The sequence below is a fragment of the Pyrgilauda ruficollis genome, unplaced genomic scaffold (genome assembly GCF_017590135.1).
Source record: "Pyrgilauda ruficollis isolate IOZ18807 unplaced genomic scaffold, ASM1759013v1 scaffold84, whole genome shotgun sequence".
Taxonomy (NCBI): Eukaryota; Metazoa; Chordata; class Aves; order Passeriformes; family Passeridae; genus Pyrgilauda; species Pyrgilauda ruficollis.
The window spans coordinates 2441518-2463893 of record NW_024530377.1 but is presented as its reverse complement, the minus strand read 5'-3'; the positions used below and the strand labels follow the sequence as shown (position 1 = coordinate 2463893).

Here is a 22376-nt window from a genome sequence, read left to right as displayed (position 1 = left end):
CACGGGGCTGCCTCTGCCTGGGCGTGTGCTCCAGACCCAGCAATCCTCAGCTGCTTTGCTTCCTGCCAGGGGCATCTCCCCAAGGCCTAAAGTTACGGTGTGGCCAGCCCCAAAGCTGCCGCCATGGGGGACAGTGGGTGCCGGGTGGCTCAGGGGTGAATCCCAGAGAATCATCAAGGTGGGAAGAGACCTTGGCAATCATGAAGTCCCATCGGCACCCCACACTGCCATCATCACCCTGAAACCAGGTCCCCAGGTGCCACATCTGGACAACTCTTCAACACTTCCAGAGATGGCGACTCCATCACCTCCCTGGACAACTTCTGCCAGTATCTGACCACTGTGTCAGGGAAAACTTGTTCTCCTATTTAATCTAAACCTCTCCTGGTGTAACGGAAGGCAGTTTTCTCTTATCCTGAAAGGATTACATGCTGGTCCTTTGGGATTGTGCCCCTGAGGAATGGGCATACACAGGAGGTGTTTCTCCAGGGACGTCACTGCAGGACTGCGACACAAATGATTCTTCCAAAACAGTGAAGGCTGAATTTAAGAAACAGTACTAGTAAGAAAAAAGAGCACAACTTCCCCACTCACAAAAAACCCAAAAAAAAAAAACCCTCCCAAAACAAACCAAAACAAAAAAACAATAAGAATAGGACTAAGAGTAAGAATAAGAATATGATGCAGAACTAATTGTAGTAAATAAGAACAAGAAAAGGAATAGGAACAGTAAGTTGAATGAGAATTATGAGAAGAAAAAGATAAGGAGATATAGTAGCAGTAGTAATAATAATAAGAAAACCAAAAATAGTAAGAAAAATAATAATAAGAAAAATAAATAGTAGTAGTAGTAAATAATAATAATAATAATAAGAAGATTAAACAGTTGTAAAGTAAATAATAGTATAAAATTAAAATAAACATCCACACGACCACAGAATGAAGGGAAGAACCTTACGGCTCTCAGTTATGTTCTGAGAACTAGAGTTATCTATCCAACTAGTTATCTTCTGCTCTCTCTCTCTGAGACCTCTTTCCTATTTTTTTCTACTGCTTTACCTCCTCTTTCTTGGTAAATAAAATCCATGTTAAATAAAATCCGTACATTGTCCTCATATGGTCTCCTTTGCACCTTCATTTGGGCAGAGGCCTCTCTCCCTCATGGGCTCCTAACACCTGCTCAGGGTCCTTCCAGCTGCCAACATTCCGGGATTCTGTCAGCTCCTCGCTTCCCTCTTCTTCTTGCCTCTGCTTTGGGCTGGGAATGTGCTTGAAATGTCCAGCAGCTCCCTCGAGAGACAGGGCAGAACCAGCACCCCAAGAGCCTCGGGAATTCCCCTCTGGCACCCATGGCACACACTGCAATGGTCTGGAATTCCAGTTTCCAGCAAGGAAAGGATGTTCCTACCCTTTAAGGCAAAGCTCTGAAGGCCAAGTGGAGCAAGACCTTGCAATGACATTGCATGACGAGCTTTCACAACTTAATCAAGGGTTGTTTTAGCATGTGGATTGGGAAAAAGAAAATCAGGCGAGGGTCTTTGGCTGCCACAGGTGAAGAGAGACACTATGAAAGAAACAGAGCAGGCACCTGCCCCATACCGACACCGAACCCCTCTATTCCCAGGAAACTGGGTGCCCCCTCCGTGTCCCCCCCACTGTCCGAGGTACCGGACACCCACTCCAAGCCCTTCCACCCCGGGCACCAGGGGCCCGTCCCGAGTCCTTCTACCTCGGGGTACAGGGCGCCCACCCTGAATCCTCTACCTTCGGGAACTCACCCTGCGCCCCTTTACTCCAGGGTACCAGGAGCACATCATGAGCTTGTCATTTCCCCAGGGGCACCAGATGCTCATCCCAAACCTCTCTGACCCCAGGGAGCACCAGGTGCCCACCCCAAGCCCGTCTCCCCGCTTCTGTCCCTGCCAACCGGCGCCCACTACCCCCACGCTGCTGGACATTCGCCGCCTGGCAACCGCCCCCGCGCTGGGCAGCGGCCAGAGCCGGCGCCGGGCCGTGCCTGCGGCCGGGGCCGGGCCCCCTCTCCACCGCCCCGGGGCGGGGACTGCGCCGTGGGCGGGCGGGGCAGCGCCGCGCGTCCCAGGCCCAGGGCAGCGCCGGTCCCTGCGCCGGCGCCCGCGGGTCGAGCGAGCGCTGCGCGGGGCTGCGGCCGCCGCTCCCCGCCGGGCGCGCCTTGGACGGGTCCGGAGTCGCGGCCCCATTATGGTCAGCCATGGCGTGGCTGCCGGGCGGGCTGGCCGAGCTGCGCTGGGGCGCGCTGGTCGCTCTCTTCGTGGCGGCGCTGGCCACGCTGGCCGTGTACCTGGTGCAGTACGCGCTGCTGGCGCTGCGGAGGGGCCGCCCGCCGCCGGCCCCCGCTCCGCCGGTGCAGCGGGACGAGCTGCTGGAGGAGGGCGGCTCGGTGCTGGCCTGGGCGCTGTCGCGGGGCAGCTGGAGGCGGCAGTGGCGGCGGGCCTGGGTGGCGGCGCTCCGAGCCGAGGCGGCGGAGCGGGCGGTGAGTGCCGCGATGCAGGTGATGGATGGGCGGCGGGACGGAGGCAGGGAAGGGACGGGGGATGGCCGGCGGCGGCTCCCCCGCGCCCGCCGGGATGGGGCCGGCGCCTCCCGGCCGTGGGGCATCGCGCCGGGACGCGGCTCCGGGCGCTCCCCGCTGCGAGGAGCGGCTGTAGGGACGCCGGGACTTGCTGCAGGGATGTGCCGGGTGTGTTCCTGACCCTCCGTGTGTGTGTTTGTATATTTGCACGTGTGGTGCTTGGCAGGGCTTACAGGAGGGAGCCGGCCGGAGGCACGGAGTGGGAGCAGGGAAGGATGGGGAGGAAGGAAAGCCCCGACCCCCGCAGCCCCTGGCAGGGGTTCGCGCCGCCGATAACATTGTTCGGGCGTGGGGAGGAGGAAACAATGGAAACTTCCTGGCCTGGGCCTGCGGCCCGTCCTTCGGCAAATAATTCCCAGAGCTGGGCTTCCCCCGGCATGCCTGAGGCCCTGCTGTGTGTGGTGTAACTCCGAGGGCTGGTGGCCGCCGAGCCCGCTGGATGGTGGATGGGATGCTCGGGGTTTGGTCAGGTTGCCTGTGCCCCGGGTCAGGGAGGATGCACAAAAGGTGGTGTTTCTTCCCATCCCAACCCGCCCTTCCTGGAAAAGGCTCAGTGTGGCATCCTGCGCGTTGGTGTGTGATGGTATGCTCTGTGAGGTGAGGAGGTTAAGTGAGGCTGTGGCAAGCTGATTTCCTTGTCCTGAGGACTGAACCCTTGTCAGGTCAGTGCAAAATGCTGAGCATAAACTCTAGGAAGTGGCATGTCCCCAGGTCTCTGAATTTGTGTGCATCTTAGACCTAAGAGGTTCCTTCTTACATGTCAGAGAGCAGGCTGGGGAAGAAGGAAGCGTGGGGCAACATGTGTGTGTGAAAGATAAGGAATAAAAATGAGCACTTCCCAAGTATCATTGTAAGTTGTGCAGTAGAAAGAAAATACTTTGTGCACCCTTTCACATGGCACAGTGCAGTTGAGAATAGAGTGGGCTGTGCTAGGAAATGAAGGTTGTTTTGCCCTGCACTTGTGGAGGAAAAGGATCCCGACAGCTTGAGGACAGGTGCTGGGAACCGAAAGTTAGCAGACACAAGTGACAGCTTCCTGTCCCTGAGCAGAGGGCAAAGCCCCTGGGACAGGGACAGGCACACCCTCCGTGCCCAGGTGAGCAGCTGGAGCCGGGAGTTCAGCGCCTGGCACTGCAGCGTGGCGTTGCTCCCGCTGTCAGCCTCCTAAAACAATGTCAGCAGCACGAAGCTAATGAAATTCCTGCGTGCAAAACAACCTCGGGTGATGAGGGAAGCGGGGCTGAGCGCTCCGTGTGGGTAGCAGGTGAAGAATGCAGTGCTGATGCTTCTGAAAGTATGACCTCAGTGCCCAAAGGCTGCCTCGCCTTGCTGTCTGTGTGACGACTGAGTGGCTGTCATCACTGTCTGCCTTCACTGATGAGGAGGGCTGGGCAGGGGAAGGCTTCTTTCCTCACCTCTGCAAGATGATATTTGGGGTTTCTTAGTTTTGGCATAGCTACTGCAGCCCTATTATTGGGCCAAACCAAACACACCTTTTCAAGCTGCAGCACTGATAAATCTTTGCTGCAGAACAGCAGTTTTGCTGGACCCTGTTGTCGTTCATGGACTTGGCTCTGCACTGTGTACCTTGATATTCTGCTACAGGGAAAGATGAGTTGTGATTAGGCCCATAGTTATGTCCTAAGTGTATGTTTTCAGGCTCTACCTGGTATTATGTAGTGAGGTGTCATGCAATTAATACGTGGAAGTTTTGACATACATTTGCAGTTCCAGGAACTTGACTGGCAGTGCATTTTTATCACTTGTTTTCAGGTGATGGGTTCATCACCTAATGATGCTTCTTTTTTTTCTTGTTAGGATTCTCAGTTGCTCACGTTTGAGGAAGATGACCCAGCAGAACCACTTGAGCTAGCAGTTAAAGAAGTTACCAGTATTGTAAAGTCAGCTGGAGAGAAGGTAAACTTTGGATTTGTTGCCTTTCTGTGTACTTTGGGTCAGGAAATGTTTTATTAGTGTGAGTGGAAAATTTATTTGTCAATAGATCTGTACCCTTGACCTGTGTTTGTCGAAGCAGGTAAGAGGCTGCCTTTCTAAAGAACCTGTGCAAACTCTGCATTGATTCACTTCTTCTGCATGTTGTGAGCAGAATGTGCTCCAGGGCTTCCTCCAAATGCACAATAAACCAGAGTTATGCCAAGTTTATAGCTACGCCCTCAGTGAGCTCATGGAGGAGCCCTCTCCTCCACCTCCACAGTCCTGATGATGTTTCCCCATCCTATTGCTGAGGTCTGCTGTGGGAACTGCATTGAGAAGAAGGAAATTTCTCTCCTGGGACTGGCAAACATCTTTGTCTGCCTCTTGCTGTTTGTGTGGCTGATGACAGGTTTGCTTCCTAAGAGTGAGCTGAGTAAGGATCAGTGGGACAGGTGCAGAGTCCTGAGGGTGAAGTCATGACTCTGCTGGTCCTTATATTCAGTGAGGAGCAAGTAATTTCTTTCCTCCTCTCCCACTGCAAATACTGGGAGGTGCTTCAGTTCCTGGGAAATTAAAATAAGGCAGAATGTGGCTCTTGGAACAGTAAAAATACTTAAAAAGGGGAAAAAAAACCCCTATATATGTTTAGCAATGATAGCTCCTGCATTTTTGTCCTAGTGACTGGTTACATTAGGCACCTGCATCAAATTAGCCTAATGCTTTTCTTTTAGTTTGGCTTTGTTATTTTGCTTTGCTCGTCTGATTTAGATGCTAAGCAGCTCTACTATGATTCCTTTGAAAACTATGCATGCTTATCTGCCTGATACACAACTTAGAGGCACACCCTGACTGGTGGCAGCTGGGGATTGTTAACATGTAAAGCTGTTTGTGTACTTATTTTCTCCCTTTTTAAAAAAAATTCTTTTCAGTACCCCTGATCCCTGCCTCAGCAGTGGGGCTGGAGAGACTGGGCTTGGTAGGGCTGTGGGGTTGGCATAAGTGTTAGTTATTCTGTGCCACTGGAAGATGCCATGATGGGAAACTGTAAAGAGAGGGCACTGCTAGGTCTGAAAGTGATGTGCTGTGTCATGTGTGAAGCCAGGACCCCAGGGAGAGCTGCTGCAAATAACAGCACAAAAAACTGCTGTCTTGCAGTGCAGTGTCTAAAATGCTGCTGGAAGGGACAAGCAGGGTTGGGTTGAGTCATTCCAGCATCTTAATCGAGGTGTTACACTGCAGACAGAAATCTGATGTGCTTTCAAAACAGCTTAGACTAATAGAAGCACATTTTAAAATTTATTGGAATAAGACGGGTTTGTTTTCATACACTGGGCTCTTCTGTACTGTGCCAAAACCCATTTCAATAGTCTTGTGCACAGTTGCTGGAAAAAGTACTCTGAATTGTTCTTACTCCTTTACTTAAGGTACAACCTGAATATTTATTTGAATTACAGGGTATAATAACCTTAGGGTGCAGTCTGGTAGCTACTTTTCCTTCTTCTTTAAATGCATTCCTTTCTCTAAACACCTCAGGAGTTCTCTTATATGATAATTGTGTCTTGTATTTCCTGAGGTGATACCAAGGGTGTTTGGTTTTTTGGTGGTTTTTTTTTTGGTGTTCTCTTTTTTCCCCGTCCTCTTCAAACTCTCAGTGTTTGCATGTGAAGACGAAATCTCTCTCTGCAGCTTGCCCAAACTCAAAGTTCTGACAGAAACTGGTGTGTGCTGCACAGTGCAGTGCTGCAGACATGGTTGGAATGCTGCTGCTTCTCAGCTTGGCCCAAGCTGTGGTGATAGGAACAGAGCTGCTCTGTGGCTGGAGGTTACACCACACTGCCCCGTGATAAAGCCTTATTTATGTGTTGCCTTCACCCCAATTTTGGGCCAGAGCCTAAATATATAGAATGAAGTGTCCTGTTTTCATTGTGTGGTATTGGTTGTTTTGTTTTAATAAAGTAAACATTAGAAATATTCTTGGTCTTAGCTTTTTCTGCCAGCCTTTCCATTAGTGTAGTCTATTTCCAGAGGACTTGAACTTCACAACAGAAACAGCAACAAAAAAGGCAATGAAAAAGAGGATTCTCTTGCTGGGGACTTGGCACAGAGGGTTGGATGGAGCAGGCTGTGACAGAAGTCTCCCTTTATTTTTCTGCTTCATACTCAAATGGAAAGGGGTTAAAATTCCTTCAGAGTGCCATTCCGTTAATGTCACTGCTGCACTCCTAACTGGGACCATTCCTGGTGTTTATTTCTGATTATTTTTGGTGGAGTGAACTACCCCAACTGTGATGTACAGTTCCTGTTGTCTTTTAACTCCCCATTTTGCTTCAAAAGCCATGCCAGACCTTTGCTGCTTTAATGACTGGGGTTTTTTTACAAGCCTAGATGGAATTATAGCCCATGGAGATTTTTTCCTTGGCTTTTTTTAGTTTTTGCACTAATATAATCCTTTCTTCTTAATATGTTTACTCTTCTTTCATGGTGCTTGCTGTCAGTAAATGTATTATGAAGGGATTATATTTCCTTCCAGCTTTTGTTAGTTTGCCTGCATAAGTTGCTCCTTAAATCTCCTTTTACAATACTGTCCTGTCTCCTTAGTCTCTCCTGTGCACCCACTCTCAGCAGCAGCTCCAATTAAATCCGTGTTTTTGAATTTGATGGCCGAAGGGCCACACAGCCCTACAGGTAAGATCTCACAATGCAAGGAGGCAGCTTCTTTTTGGCTCTGGAAGTACTTTCCTGGGGGGGTTTGGGCTCCAGTCTGCCTCTCCTGTGGCTGCTTCACACTATGAGTGCCTTGCTGCATCAAGGTCTCTCTCCCTGTGGTGCTGTCCTGATAATAAACTGTCCTTTTTGTGAGCAGGAGTTGTTAATTCTTACACACACACTCTCTAGGTATTTGTGTTGCATTCCTCTCCTGTGTTCAAGGTCTTTCAGCTTGCCTGTGTGAGGACCTAATCTTCCCTTATGTTGCTGCTTCCCAGCTTGCTTTTTTGAGCATCACATTTTCTTTCAGGTGTTTCCTGAGGTATTTTGGACTTGTAACTATGTGATAGGTCTGGTGCCTGAGAGAATCTTTGGTAACCTATTTCCAGCTTTCACCTCCCTGCTCACTGCACTGTCCTCTCCCTTTCAAACATCCCAATCCACCTTAATGGGGGAATGATGGAGTAAAAGCTTAATTGGTAGTGGGATGAACCTACAGAAGTAAAGAAGACAACATTATGATCCAGCCTTCTTCAGAACTGAGTGCCTGGTCAGGGGAGGACATTGGGGTGGGGTTTGTTTGCTTCACTGGTGGTGATCCTGGGTTTGGCTCTGTCTTCCAGCTGCTGCTGCAGATGTGTGTGAGCCTCCTATAGGCTTGTGCTACATCTGCCAGCTTGGCACAGGGATCAGGGAAGCTTTAGCACCTTGAACTGTCTCTACAAGTGAATTACTGTCCAAGCTACCACAGCACAGACTGGCAAACCCCTCCTAGAGTTTTCTGTCTCCTCTTGGTCTCTGTGTCTTCAGCTGTGCTGTGTCTCAGATGATTTGGAAAGGCTTGCATGATAGTGAGGCCAAACTAGCAATTCTACTTCTGGTATTGATTTGTATTCCCCTTTCTGAAATATAAGTATTGCTTCCTGTCTTTGCACTGTTTGATGTTCATAGGTGGATTGAAAATCTTTCCTGTCCTGTCTCCTTGTACTCTGCTTGTTTATTTCATTCCCTCATTCCCCATTTTTTCCACCTATTTGAATTTGAATGTGTTGGTCTCAAAGGAGTGGATAAATTCACATGTTCCATCAACTTCGGCTTTGTTTCTGTTGCTGACATGGAAACTCTCTCTCCTGCACTGAGTCCATCCCTCACCCTGCCTTCACCGTGGTGTTTATCACCATGTGGAAAACTGGTCTGAGGTTTTCACTGTATTTACTGGCAAATTCAGTTTGATACTGGCTCCTGAAAATCCACACCTGCCTGTGCCTGGGTTAGACATTGCATTTGTCATCTCCCCTTCATTTGCCCTGGTCACTTTGTCAATTGTTTGGGTAAAGGAGTGGAGAAGAAGCTGGAAAAACCCCAGAAGAAATGAAGGAATTGGCTCTGGTAACCAAGGAGATCATGTAATTCTTCTAAACAGCTGAGTGCTAATGACTGTCAAAAGGCAGAAGTTTTTGACTTGAAAAATTTTCCTGTGGTGAGGTTTTAAGCCAAGCACACAAACTGTCTGTGTGGCCATTGACAAGATAAGTTTTCCATGCCAAAAAGAAGAGCCTTTTCATAGTAGAGCCCTGTGAGACAGATGGGAAACTGTGAGGGTCCTAAATCTTGCAGTGAGATCAAGGCAGCTTTCACTGTGTGGCTGCCTCAATGTTAATTCTGATTCTCTTGTGAAAATGTTAAATATTTGTATTACTTACATACTACTGAGTAACCTCAAGTAACCTGCTGTTTCTGGAAGTAAATACCAAGTGCAGTAAAAAGAATTTCCTTCTAGAAAGCAAACAGAAAGGCAATCAAGGCCCGTACTGCTGGGGGTTTTACAAACACATGTGGTGTGGTCAGGGCTTGGGGAAGGTGAGGTGTTCTCCATCAGGGCTGTCAGAACTTCCCCCTAAGTCACAGCCAGGGAGGAAACCTGCTGCTGCACTTGGGGAGGGAAGAGTAAAGAAAAGGGAACATGTAATGCACAAATTAATGGGGTGCCAGTGCCAAAACTGAAACCTCAAGGCAAGAGGGCACCATGTGTGAGGAGCAGGGGCACCATGGTGCTTCTTGAGATGAAGCAGCTTCTGCTGCTACTTCAGGAAGGGAAACTGAGATTTTGAATCCTGTCCAGAGGAACTGCAAAGGGAAAAAGTCTGGATATACAGGGGGAGGGCAAAGTGGGGGAAGGGTTTTAATAGCTGTGAGTACACAAGTTCGGATACTTGACTTTCTCAGAGAAATAGTCTGGCTTGAACTACAGTGCTTTTTCAGTCTCCTGTGTTCCTGTGGTTTCTTATCTGGAAGATAATAATTGCTTTTAGGATAATTGTACTCAGAGTTTTAGATATGTGTGCAGGTTGTGTCACAGCATCTGCAGCTCAGTGGAGCTGGGTGCCAGCATTTTGCATGTGGGCAACTGAGCCCAGCCAGGTCTGGGAGTTTTGGCCACTGCAGCTCATCCCATGATGAGGATGTCAGGTCAGGGATGAAGAGGAGAGGCTGGAAACAGCAGGAATAACCCTGGCAGTGGGTGATTTAAGTACCAGCTGTGCGTGGGGAGGGATGGCAGAGGACTGAGGAGGAGCAGGGACACAAAGGTACCTGAGGAAGGGCTGGGAACCCCTTCCATGGGAGATCCCCAAAGCACATGGAGAGAAGGGTGTTTGTTCCAAGGGAGGTGCTGGAGGCAGAAAATACCTTGGTATTGGTTTCTTTGTGCTGCTACTTCACCTCACCCTATTTCTGCTGATTTAGGAGATGTGTCTTGCCCAGAGGTAGGATCACAAGAGGAGCTGGGGGTGACCCCTCTGGGGGCTCAGAATCAGCTAGTCCCAGCTGCTGTGCAGGGCTTGATTTTTGAAGAACAGTTTGTTAGAAAAGTGACAGGTGCCCAGAGGTAGGATCACAAGAGGAGCTGGGGGTGACCCCTCTGGGGGCTCAGAATCAGCTAGTCCCACCTGCTGTGCAGGGCTTGATTTTTGAACAGTTTGTTAGAAAAGTGACAGATTTTCTAGACTCTAAAACACAAAGGGTTGATAACTAGGGATGTCTCTGGTAAGGGGAGTGGGAGAGAGAATGAGGAATATAAATGAAATTGAAGGAGAACTCTCTTCCTATCAGTCCAGGTTCCTCTGTTTTCTTGTGAACACCTATCCTTCCTCTTTCTCCTCCTGCCAGCAAGAAAGGGCTGCTTTGCCTGGCCCTCCCTTCTCCAGCTCTTCGTCTGTGCAGAGAAAATGAATTTGAAGAAGCAGGCTGGAACAAGGCAGGGGGAAAAGGAGCACGGGAAGCTTCAGTGTTTTTCTTTGTGTGCCTGCCATGGGGGAAGTGGCCTACATATTTCTGCTTGGGTCTATCAAAATCACCTGCTACACTTCTAAAGGAATGTCACTCAGCAAGGGAAGCAGCAGTTGCAGTCTCTTTAATCACCTTTTCACCACTTGTGGCAGCATCAGAGATGAAAACAAAGCCGCTTTCTCTTCAAATTCTAGCCTAGAATTCTGCTTCTCTCAGCATTCTGCCTGCATCATCCATCCTGCTCCCACAACAAAGGGGTTCACCTGACTTAAATACATATTATTTTCCATTTATAAACATGGAACCACTCCTTTTGATGATTGGATTAAAAATTGGCAGGTGGCTGTATGTGAGTGCCACAATTTTTTTAGTAAAAGTGAGGGCAGAAGGGGAGTAGGGCTTAGTAGATGTCATTGGCAGAAAATAAATTAATCAAGGAGACTGAAAGTCCAAACTTCACTGGTCTGGCTTTGAAATGAATGGTAAAAATACACATAAAACACTGATTTAGCATCTCTTGACATAATGCAGAAAGAAAAATGAAAGTTCTGCCACCTGCAGTGTGTGTTTCCATCCTTTACTTGGAATTAAACATGATTAAGAAATAAGTGGCACATTCAGTTGCCAACTCTCTGGCCACACTTTTATTTCTTTTAAAAACATTAATCAACCACGTACCTGGCAACCTTGGCTCTTGGACATCCAGAAATTCCAGATTAATGGCTCTGCATTGCGTGTACAGCAAGTCCAACTTGTTCTGAATGCATTGAACTTCTTATGGACGTGTGGAAAAAACCTGTATGGATGATAAAACACTTCATTTAGGATATGGAAGTGGCAGCAGTTTTTTGCATCAGACCTGTCCTTTTTCTTCCTTTTTCCTCAAAAAAGAAGGAAGAACCTTTTCCTTTTCAAAGTCTTTAAAGAGTCACCGTGTCAATCTGAATGAAGGGAGAGATTCTGTGTTTCATCTCAGCTACAAGTAAAACAAGCAGCTGGAAGCAGCTGGGCTCTTTGTTCTTGTTAGCTATTAAAAATCCTTTCTATTTTACCATAATACTGGGTGTTGGTGTTGTTTGTGTGGGATTAAGGTCACAAATCACTTCCGAAGGAATCTGCACTTTGGGAAAGGGGAGAGGTGAGGAAGACTCATTTGTCCACTTCTAAACTATAATTTGCAAAGATAGAACCTGAAAAGGCAAATCTTACTGCTTGTGGGTGTGGTTGGGATTTTTATTTGTCATATCCACCTCCCCACCCCCTGCTCCTTTGTAATTAAGCCTCTACCTTAATGGATGTACTCAGGCCCTTGATAAAGCCCTGGCCATCCTTAAAATGTACCCCAGAGAGCCCAGGGAGATGAAATGTATTTAAGGAGAGACTGATAAGGATCTTCAGGAGTTACATGATTCCTCTCAAAGCTTTCAGCTTCAATTCCAGTGCCCTTAAGTGGAGCAGTAAGTGCACAAACACAATTTAATAGCAGCATGCAGAGTTTTTGTCAGACAAACCTTGCAGGGAATTATTTGTCTGTGCATTGCATTGACCTGGTTCCCTCTGCCTGAGTCAGTGGGGACAGTAACCACAGAGGGACAGTGACAAGCAGCTCTCCTCCACCAGCACATCTGTTTGCAAAACAAACATGCCTCTGTGGTGTGATTAATAATTTCTGACTTCCACCCCATGGGCTTTCCTGTGCTGCCAGGAACCCTCCAGGAATTTCTGCACACTCCAGGAATTTTGCATGGCAGCTCCAGCAGCTCAGTTTGCAGAAGGGAGGGAGCAAAAACTGTCCACTGTTTACAAACTCAGTGTGATAACAAGTTAAATTACTGCTCCTAAAAGTGTACTGCAGTCAAGTGGCACTCAGACTTTTCCCAGACATTTAGCTTTGTCACCACATTTCAGGCTTTCTTCGTTTGGTCAAAGGTTTGAATAAATTCTTAAAGGCTCCTGCTCCTTCTTACCCACTGAGAGCTGGAATTACTCAGACAGGATCTTCTGCTGTAGCAGCAGGTTTATTCCAAAGTTTCACATTTTCTTTAGTTTCACTAAACTAAAGATTGTGTGGTAAATCAGCTGCTGCTCAGAGCAGAAGAGGAAGAAGAACAAACATCTTTGCCCTCTTGGAGCTTTTAATACTCTATGTGTGAAGTGGAAAGGAGTCCTTGTCAGACAAGGAGTTACTTCTGAATTAGGTAACAATACAAAAGAAATTTTGGGAAATGCCATAATTTGCAGGTGTTCGATTTCATGTACGGATTTGAACACTTGAACTATGTGCTTTTAGAAGAATTTGCAGAAGGAGGTGGGAACATGAATGAAATTGTCTAGAAATTTCCCACTTGTACAACTTAGCATAATTCTGCTAGCTTAAATTCCTTTCTTATTTTCTTTCTTGCCTTCACCAGACCTTCTGAAGACTGAGTTGTTTTTCCCTTCATTTCCTCTCATGCTTTTCTTTTCTCCAGGTGGTTTCCTGCAATGTTGTGGGGGATTCTGTGAAATTCCTCGTTGCTGTCTCAGCCCCTCCGCCCGCGGCTGCCGAAGCTCAGTCGTGTTTTGTGAAGCTGTCCCCAGTCCACCTGCAGGTAAAGCCTTAAGTGCTGTTCTCTCTTCCTTGCCTTTTGTTTCCCCTCTGGGCCAAGTGGTAAATACAGAAATTAAGCTGCCTCTTCAGGAGACTGGTTAAGTAACATGTTGGGTGGACTACTTGGATATCTAGAACAATTCCCTTTTTTGACTGGCGTGAACTCTCAAATCTCAAACAACTTCTGCCTCCTTAGAGTGTCACTTTAAAGTTACCTACTCAGAAACTGGTGTAATTCTTCCTGTGCTGAGCCTTAGCATGGAGATTGACCTACAATTTCCTTACAGCGCACCACAACAACTCTCCAATAACTCTTTTCCTGTCCACAGCTTCAGCTCTATGTGAAAGACAAAGGAGAAGATGTCAAAGTTGAGTGGTTCCTCATTAACACCGATGAAATCAACTTTGAAATCCAGCCAGCAGTGCAGGAGGTCAGTCAGTTTTATTTGTTGTAGTGGTAGAGCAGATGAGTCTCCATCCCCTTGGTCCAAAATGTGGTGTAAAGCATCTCCCATGGATCATCTATCAAATCCCTACACCTCTGAAACCCAGCAACACCTCTCAAGATCACTGAAACAAGTCTGTATTTGACAGACAAATGACTTTGCAAACATCTTTCATCCAAATTCAAGGTGTGAAAAATGTCTGTTCCTAAATATCTTCTCTCAGAACACTTCTAAAATAATAAAAAATCCCCAGTTGTAGTGGTATTTCCAACAAAGCAATTAAAACGTTTCTCCTTCCCTAATTGAAATCAGTTTTGAAGTCTGGCAATGCATCAGAAACAACTGTGAAAAATACAGTTATTTAAGGAAATGATGGATGATCTAAAAATACTTTGTTGCTTTTGGAGTTGCACCTGATCTTTGTGTGTATGACACTGATTCATTGGGCCATCCCCTGCAAGAGTTCCATCTTGACTTGGATTCTCTTCTGCCTTTGACCCTTCACAGTTTTTATTTTTGGCACAAATGTGGTGATTTAACTGTTTCCTACAGCTGTGGGGGAAGACTTATTTATGTTTTGTGAAGTTGTTTTTTTTGACTGAAGGCCTTGTTAAAAAATAATTTTATTGTAGAGCTGCTTCTAAAGACCTGTACTGAGAGAGCTACAATCACAATAATTTATTACCACAGCTTTTGTCTATAAAAATGTGAAACTCATAACTAAAGACAGACAAGCCTTTTGAAGTGTGTTTTAATGTAGGTTTTACCATGCACACGCAGCATGTAAATGACCTTCATATGCTGGGGTGGCATGTTGATTATCCACATTTGAAGAGTCATTAACTATTAAATCCTTCCTGACAAACACAGATGACTCTGGTGCAGTCACTGGACTTCACAATCAGCTTTTTGCTGGGTGCCCAAGTCCAGCTTTGCAGAGTTGCACCTGTTCTGCTTTGCCTGCATGTTTAGAATGAGCCTGTTAAGTTCTTTATTCGTTGGAGGGCTTTATTTTCACTTTTGAAGTTTGTATTAGCACTTATGGAAGAGGAGAGGCAATAAACAAAGGGCTAAAGCCTGTGAGCAAGCTACACCTGAGAAATTGCTCCAGCTCCTAAACTTCAATGTCAGCTTTTGTGTCTTGTTTTCTTCCTCCTTCAGAAGCAATACTGTGTGTACAAATAAATACCTCTAATTACTTGTGATTATCTGCACGGTGGTTTTGACATCACACAAGCTGGGTGTAATAACCCATTTTCTCTTGGTAATGGCTGGGTAAACCTGAGTTGTGTTGGGCAACCTGGCTGACTGGTAGGGTTTGGATTTACACAATTTACATCATGTGCTGGTGTGCCCCAGGCTGGCTGTGATGTACGCCCCTAGCCCAAGTCAAACCCAAAGTGAAACCTGTTGTCTTTATCATTTTGGGGTGGCAGTTAAGCCATTGTGGTTTGTCTTGTTGAGGGAGTTGTGGTGGAGAGTAACTTCCCAAAAAAAGGATGGCTAAGAATGAGCCAGAGCTGACAGGAGGCTCTTTAATCAATCTCCTTTCCAAATAACTATGGAAACAACAGCAAATACCTATGAACAAGAGTCCAGTGACTGAGGTTGCTGTTGTTACTGTTAAATAACAGATGTCACATTAGGCTGATGGCAAAGCATGCAAGGCAACTGGGATTTTACAGTTTGGGTAAGAGCAGGGGAGGGAAATTACCTCCAAAACAATGAAGACTAACCATAATTTATCTGCTTATTTAAGTGACTTAAGTAATGAAATTGCTGTTACTGAGGCTTTAAAAAGCCTAATTTACTATGATCTTTATTAAAGTGAATGAGTATTACCTGTTTCCTTGGTGGTTATTTGAGGGCACAGGGTGTAAATGCAGCAGATTTTTGTGGGACTGGCCAATGCTGTTGTGTGTTTTGAACGTGTCATCAAAGGCCAGTTAGGTAAGAAGGCAGTACAACAGTTTCTGTTTCTGTTCACAGCATTCCTGGGATTTTTTGTGAAACACCCTGAATGTTTCTGTAACACCTGGGTAGCTGGGAAAGGCTGTTACTGCCAGTCTCTTTGACATGTCATGCAAACTGCACATCAGTGAAGTCTCTCAGTGTGGTATCAGATAAAAAAAGATGGATGTATCCTCTGTTTTTAGGTCAGATCTTTGTCTGCTACTTCAGTCTTTCCTTTAGAAAAGAAACCTCAGTGAGATTTCAGAGCTGTTGTGTTTCAGACCGACCTTTCTGGGACAGCTTGATTTTAAAATCTGTGCCCTGTAGGTACCTGAGCAGACAGAAATTCCTGAGGAGCCTGCTGTGAAAAGCAGGCATTCTCCAGGAGCACAGGCAGGGCAGGGGCAGTTTAGTCCCTTCATACACCTTAGAATTAATCATGTGAAGCTCCATGTGTGTGCACAAAGTCTGTGGTGTGTTCTGACCCCTCAGAGGTTGTGGTGCTAAGCACAGATGGCCGTGAGACTTCTTTATGGGCAAACTACAACTCAGTGCCCCAGAGCAGCACGGCTCTGTCCATATACTGCACTTCTCAGCAAGGCTGAAGACCTCCAGGAGATGCTATAATATTTTTTTCAGTGCAGCACAGGATTAGTTTCTTCTCAGCTGCTGCAAGCTGGCATAACTCCCATTAAATCAGTGGAACGCTGCAGATCTGCTTATCTGATGACCTGATCTGCTCTCTCAGGGGGGTACAGAGCAGTGCAGAATCTTTAAAACACCATCATAAGATAAAAACTGTTAAAGAAACTTCTGGTTTTGTGGCTAACAGCTGTGTCTTCCTAACTCTCAGAACAGCATGAGTTTTTCAGTGTTTAATTCTAGCTTTCCTTTAATGCGTAACAGAGAAATTTAAGTAATTCTTTGCATGATCTGTTGTTAAATTCTGTTGTTGGCAACAGAAACCATGTGTCTCTCTCTGACAGAGCTAATGTTAGATGGCTTTGGTGGTTTAGATAAATACCAAATTAATTTTTACCTCAACTTCTTCTGAGTTTTGAGAAGCCTGGTTGTTTGTTTCCTCATAGGGACAGACAGCAGGGACATGTGCAATATCTGAAACGCTCATAGATGTCTTGAAGAACCTCTTCAGCTCAGCTTCTCCATCTGTAGAGTTGAGTGTGAGGCCTGCAGATCCAAAGGAGGTTCAGGTAAGGCTCATTCCTTCCAAAATCTTTTGAGAAGTGTCCTTCATGCTTTTATTACATATTCATGACTCACAACTGAGTAAATTTGAGAGTGTTCAGTGACAAGAGCTGGGACACACGTTTAGAACAGCACAGCCCGTGGCAGTGGAGGCTTTGTGGTCCCACCTCCCGCGTGGCTTTGTTGGTGTTCCAGCCCAGCTCACCTCTGCTTCCCTGTGCCAGCATGGCACCAGGCTTTGGTGCTGGCATCTGCACAGCGCCCCTTGTCCTGGTTGCCTTTTGCAGAATGTACAGAACACGAGCCTTCTCCCTCAGGGCACGAGTCCTCCCAAGCCTCCGAGGGCTCACGACCTGAAGCTGCTGGTGAGGAACATCGCGGTGAAGCCGAGCGATCTCCGTGCTGCAGGTACCGCACCCCAGGGCTGCTGCTGCACTTCAGGCAGCCCTGGGGTGGGTTTTCTTACTGTCCTTTCAGCTGAGGTAATGTGGAAGTTGTGGGTTACAGCCTGCTCTCCAAAGAAATTTCTGTGTTCTGAAGAAGATTTCATGGAATCACAGAATGGTTTGGGTTGGAAGGGACCTTAAAGCTCATTTCATTCCACCCCCTGCCATGGGCAGGGACACCTTCCACTGTCCCAGCTTGCTCAAAGCCCCATCCAGCCTGGCCTTGAACATTCCCAGGGTCTAGGCAGCCACAGCTTCTCTAGGCAACCTGTGCCACTGCTGACTTCATGTATATTTTGGTTTATCTGAGTATTTAAACATCTTGTTCTTCTTGTACAGAAATCCATCATTGCTGAAAACAGATTGAAATGACCACATGTATAAAGCTGGCTGATTATTTTCTGGCTTTTAGTTTTAATTTCTAAAAGTTCTCACTTTGGCTGTACCCAAGATGAGGGGCTCAAATCCAGCTCTCCATTAGCTGCTGGCAATGATGTTGGCTTGATTCAATGTTACCTTATTATTCTTTTCTTTAGAGTGATTTGCAGATATATCTCAAACTCTCCTCCTGTATTAGAAACTCCTGAAAGATTTTTTTTTGTTGTTGTCAGGGATATTTTCCCCTGATGAAGTACCTCTGCAGGTAAAGAAAGAAGGTGCCTCTTGCAAGTGGAGAATGAAGCCAAGAAAGAGGTCACTGCCTGGTGGAGTTAGTGTTGGGTTTGGAAAGCAGCACCAGGCCTGTCTTGCAAGGCTCAGACTTCTCCAAGTGCAGATTGAGGCACAGCTCGGATTCTCTCAGCAGAAATACACATTGGAGGCTCTGTTTAGTTTGTGGCCATTAAACAATTCCATAACAGGATTTTTAATGGAAGCTTGTGGCTGCTAAATTAGGCAAGGCAGTAGTTTTAGATAAATATATCCTGCTTGCTGTTCTCCTTTTTTTCAGTTAGAGGTAATAGGTTTCTGCCCTAGAGTCTTGTGTAATGCTGCTTCACTCATCGTGGTTGGAAGTGATCTCCCTAAAAATCTCTGCAGAGCTTTTTTTTTTTTTATAAAAAGGACCAAATTATTTTTAAAGCAGTTCTGGAACTCTTGGCTGTAAATGTCCTTTATCAATAAAATATGTTGGCAACTGCAACCCAGTTGAGTGGAAAGTGTCCCAGCCCACAGCACGGGGTTTGGAATGAAATGAGCTTTAAGGTCCCTTCCAACCCAAACCATTCTATGATTTATTATTACTCTACAATTTTGTAGTGCAGACTAAACTTTCCAAAAGATTGGGTCATTTTGCCTCGCTTTAAAAGTCATGAGATGAGATGAGATATCTTTGTGTGCATACAGTGCATAGAACAGAAGATTCACCTTCTGAAAATCACTGCACCTTCCCAAAAAACAAGAGGAAAAAGAGACAATTCATGTGCTCTGCTCTGGGAACACAGCTGTTGGGAGGCAAAATCCCCATTTGCCATTCTAACAGGAGATGGAGGGAATTTTGCTGGTTCCCCAGCAGCTCCTGAGGTGTAAACATTTGGAGCTGAGGATGAGAAATAAAGCTTCATAATGGGGTTTAATTGGTACACTTGAAATCCAGTGAGAATCCTGCACAGCTGGAAAGGTGCTGGCTTCTGGACATAACTGGACATATTTTAATTAATATTCCCTTCCCTAACATATAATGAATAATGAATTATCCTGTGGGAACCCAGGCTCCATGGGACTGTGCAGTATTTCAGGCACAGGGGGCTGGGGAGGGGCAGCTTGTCCATGCTGATGAAACCATGGAGGACTGGTGGATGCTGACAGGGTTTACAGGAGCTCTGGCTCTCCTGTAGATATCTTAGTTCAGCTGGTGAGTAGCCAGTAGCAGAACTCTGGTCCCTGTTTTTATCTCCTTAGTTTGTGTATGTAAACAAAGGTCACCCTAGATTTTGTGCTGCGTGCTCTACAGGGAATCACTTAGGGCAAAAGTGATTTCTGCTGGTGAGGAAAAAGCAGTTAATTGTTTACAGCAGGGCAGAAAAGCTGCAGTAGCCTGTTGGGTACAGCTGGTTTGTGGTTCAGGTGTAGTTCCAGGCAGGGCTGTGCAGGGTCCCTGCCCTGGGCTGGGGACGTGGCAGCAGGACCAGGCTCAGAGACACTTTCTGGGGGAGCAGAAGCCAGCCCAGGTCCGTGAGCTCAGGCTGAGCCCCTGTGAAAGCAGCTCAGCTGCTTACTCTGGGGTCAGCTCGGATCCCAAATAAGCTGTGTGTACACATGCTTTGTCTCCTCTAATCACCTTGCCGAGCCCAGGCTGCCTCTGTGCCTGAGGTAGGGCTGATCCACGGCCCCAGAGCATCCCCAGAGAACAGCTGAGAGCTGCTCATAGCAAATACAAACCCAGATTCTTCTGGAGAACTGCGGGCAGCATCTTTTGTTTGCTTCGCACGCAGTCAGTACTGAGCTTTTTGTTGCTTTCCTTGATGTGTTGCAAGTCTGGGCTTAAATTATTTCTGATGCTGTGAAAGCCATCTTAAAGAAACCGTTTTAAGAGGAATACATCAGGCAAACTGTTTCCCCTTGGAGCAGCAGTAGAACTACTCTTAATATGCCAGTTTGCAACACTGTCAAATTCCGAGATCAAGGTAGAGATAAGTCTGCAGCAGTGCTTTAAAACTTGTTAAAAACCACAGTGCACAAACCGCTGTGAATTAGCACTGCTGTCATCAGTCACTTGCCAGCAGAAAAAGCTTATTTTCATGTCCAGATAAACCACTGTGACTGTGGCCAGGAGGAACTTAGGAAACTTCAGGGTTTTTTAAGCAGCTTGTAAACAACTTTACTCTCTGCCCACCTCACACCCACAACATCACCTGCTCACTCTTTGTCTCCCCATCTTTCTGGATCGTTCTTTGCCTGCGTTTTGTTGCTTCATGGCAGGATTTAAATGGGGCTGTCATGTTTCACAGTGTGTAGGGTAGTTCATAAGACAGCAGTGATGCAATAGTGACCTTTGCCATGAATGTCCTGGGTGTACAAACCAAGGGAAGGCATTTATTCTGTGGGAGGGTGAGAAAGTGTCTGCAGAAGTCTGTTCAGCAGTGCAGTGTGCAAGGAAAGGGTTTTTTTTTGCAGTAAGTGGCCTCTTGGTGACAGAGCATTAATAACTGGCTGCTGATTTTTCTTGCCCTTACAGGCAGCACAGACCTTGTGTGTATAGTTCAGTTGAATGACCCTATGCAGAAGTTTTCCAGCTCTGTAGCCAAAAATGCTGCACATCCCTTTTGGAAGGAAGAGTTTATCTTGTAAGTAACTTACCTACTGAGAATACTTTTACACTAAAGCACCTTTTTTTCCTTGAACTGTGTGAGAGACGAGTGGCATTTTGAAATAGCTCCATCTTGGACTTTCTCTGTGTGGCCTCAGAGAAATCTGGAGCTGGTGGGGACTTCAGGAGATCTAATTACCCTCTGCATGGATATGAGATACAGGTCTCTAGGTGTCCATGGCAGAGACATGATTCTAGTAAATGACAGCAGTCACAGGCATAATAAATCACCTCATGCTTTCCTACAGTGCCAGAAAAGAAGTGTTAGCACTTCTTTTAGGTCGCAAAGGTTTAGCTGCCTAAAAGCTAGCAAGATTTTGCTAGGTCTTACTACGTTTTGTTAGCAAGGTTTTGAGGTCACTTTACTGTGAAAACTGCATTTGAGGGAATCTAATGTCTCTCCATTCTCTCCCCTGAGTGGGAAAAACAAATGTGCAAATACAATTGAGCATCTAAAAGAATGGTGGCCATGATTAAAAAGGGAGTGTAAAACTTAACTAGATTTTCTTACTCCTGTAGAACAAAAAAAGGGACTTTCAGGCAGCCTACACAGTATTCTGTGATTCACACAGCTGTAATAAATAAGGTCAACGTAAAACTATTTTTATTTTCACTTTCAGAGCAAAAATGGCTTCTGAGGTGCATGAGTTTAGGAAAGGAGTGACTCAGTGATGAACTTTGTTTTCTGAAGTATCACAAAGTGCTTCAGCCAGTGGGTCTGTGATTCACTTCAGCCATCTGTTGGTGGAACAGCACCCCTGCTCAGGGCTGCAGAGCAGACAAGTTCCCAGCAGTTTGGGACAGGAAGTTTGTAAGAATAATACCCTTTTCCAACTGAAATAGCTGAGAGAGGGCAGGCAGGATGTGATTAACTTGGCTGGAATTTGGCCTTGACACTAGGAATAATGCTGGGGTTTCCACACTGCTTTTCAGAAGTGCATGAGGTAAGCCTGGGGGCTTTTACAGATAAATGATTAGGATTTTGGCAGGGGTTTTTGAACTTCTTTCAAGTTCCCACACACAAACCTCTGCACTTTTCTTTCTTCAGAGCCAAAAATATCCTCCACTCTGAACACCACTGTACTCACCACCATGCCAGACTCTGCTTTAGCTTCATGGTAGAGCAGCAGTAATGCCACCAAGGTGCTGCTTTCCAAGTTTTGGGGTGCAGGAAGGGTGGGAGTGGCAGGGAAAAACTTAAAATCTGCAGCATAGATAATGTGCCACAGCATCTAATGGAGGTGGGGTGTCTGCAGCCAGGATCACACCATCCTGAAACAGGGACATGGCAAAATGAAATACATGTTTGCATGCCCTGAGGGTTTCTGGCAGAATGTGCCTGCTGAGAAGGGTGCAAAATAAAGTTTTACTGGAGGGTTCCTCAGCAGGCACCCAGTTTGCTCCACTGTGTCAGTCAGAGGAAAGGTTTTGTATCTGTTGTCTAGTCCATCTTAGGAAGTACCACATGTGTAATTTGTAATTCTGAGAATAGTTCACCTGGGTTTTGTCACACAGAAACTCCTCTTGTTGGCTTGTTGAGTCTTGTTTTGGAAAAGTGATACTGACTCTTGTCATTTAAAGCTGTAACTACTTTTGTTTTCTGGCATGTATCCTGTTTTAGACAGGGATGTTGATTGAGCCTGTTCAGCATCCTGACTTACAAATTTGATCCTGCCAGGAGAAAGAAAGCTTTTTGGTGTTGTGGTGTAGCAGTCAGACCAGGAACCATCTTCAGCTTGGAGGGCAGTGGTTGTCAGCTCCTGGGAAGAAGAAAATCCTCTGAAATTCAACAAATTGAACCTGTGCAAAAGGGGAGGAGGCACCCAGGCCATGTTTTTTTACTGTGATCCCTTCAGTCACTCTTACCCACCTGCAAGGTGCAGTGTTT

At 46.3% G+C, this 22376-nt stretch overlaps 1 protein-coding gene across 2 annotated transcripts in view; it reads left to right on the top strand.

Moving 5' to 3' along the window:
* The first annotated feature begins 2092 nt into the window (after positions 1-2092).
* The window catches only part of C2CD2 (C2 calcium dependent domain containing 2), a 32908-nt gene continuing 12624 nt past the window's right edge, over positions 2093-22376 (top strand). Inside the window, exons 1-7 of one of the 2 annotated variants that reach the window (XM_041487760.1) lie at positions 2093-2512; positions 4430-4528; positions 13012-13131; positions 13460-13561; positions 16618-16740; positions 17053-17143; positions 20357-20465. In XM_041487760.1, the coding sequence (XP_041343694.1) occupies positions 2231-2512; positions 4430-4528; positions 13012-13131; positions 13460-13561; positions 16618-16740; positions 17053-17143; positions 20357-20465 (926 nt within the window). In that variant the 5' untranslated portion in view covers positions 2093-2230. Of the gene's footprint in view, positions 2513-4429; positions 4529-13011; positions 13132-13459; positions 13562-16617; positions 16741-17022; positions 17144-20356; positions 20466-22376 lie in introns of both variants that reach the window. The other variant, XM_041487759.1, reaches the window with a different exon arrangement.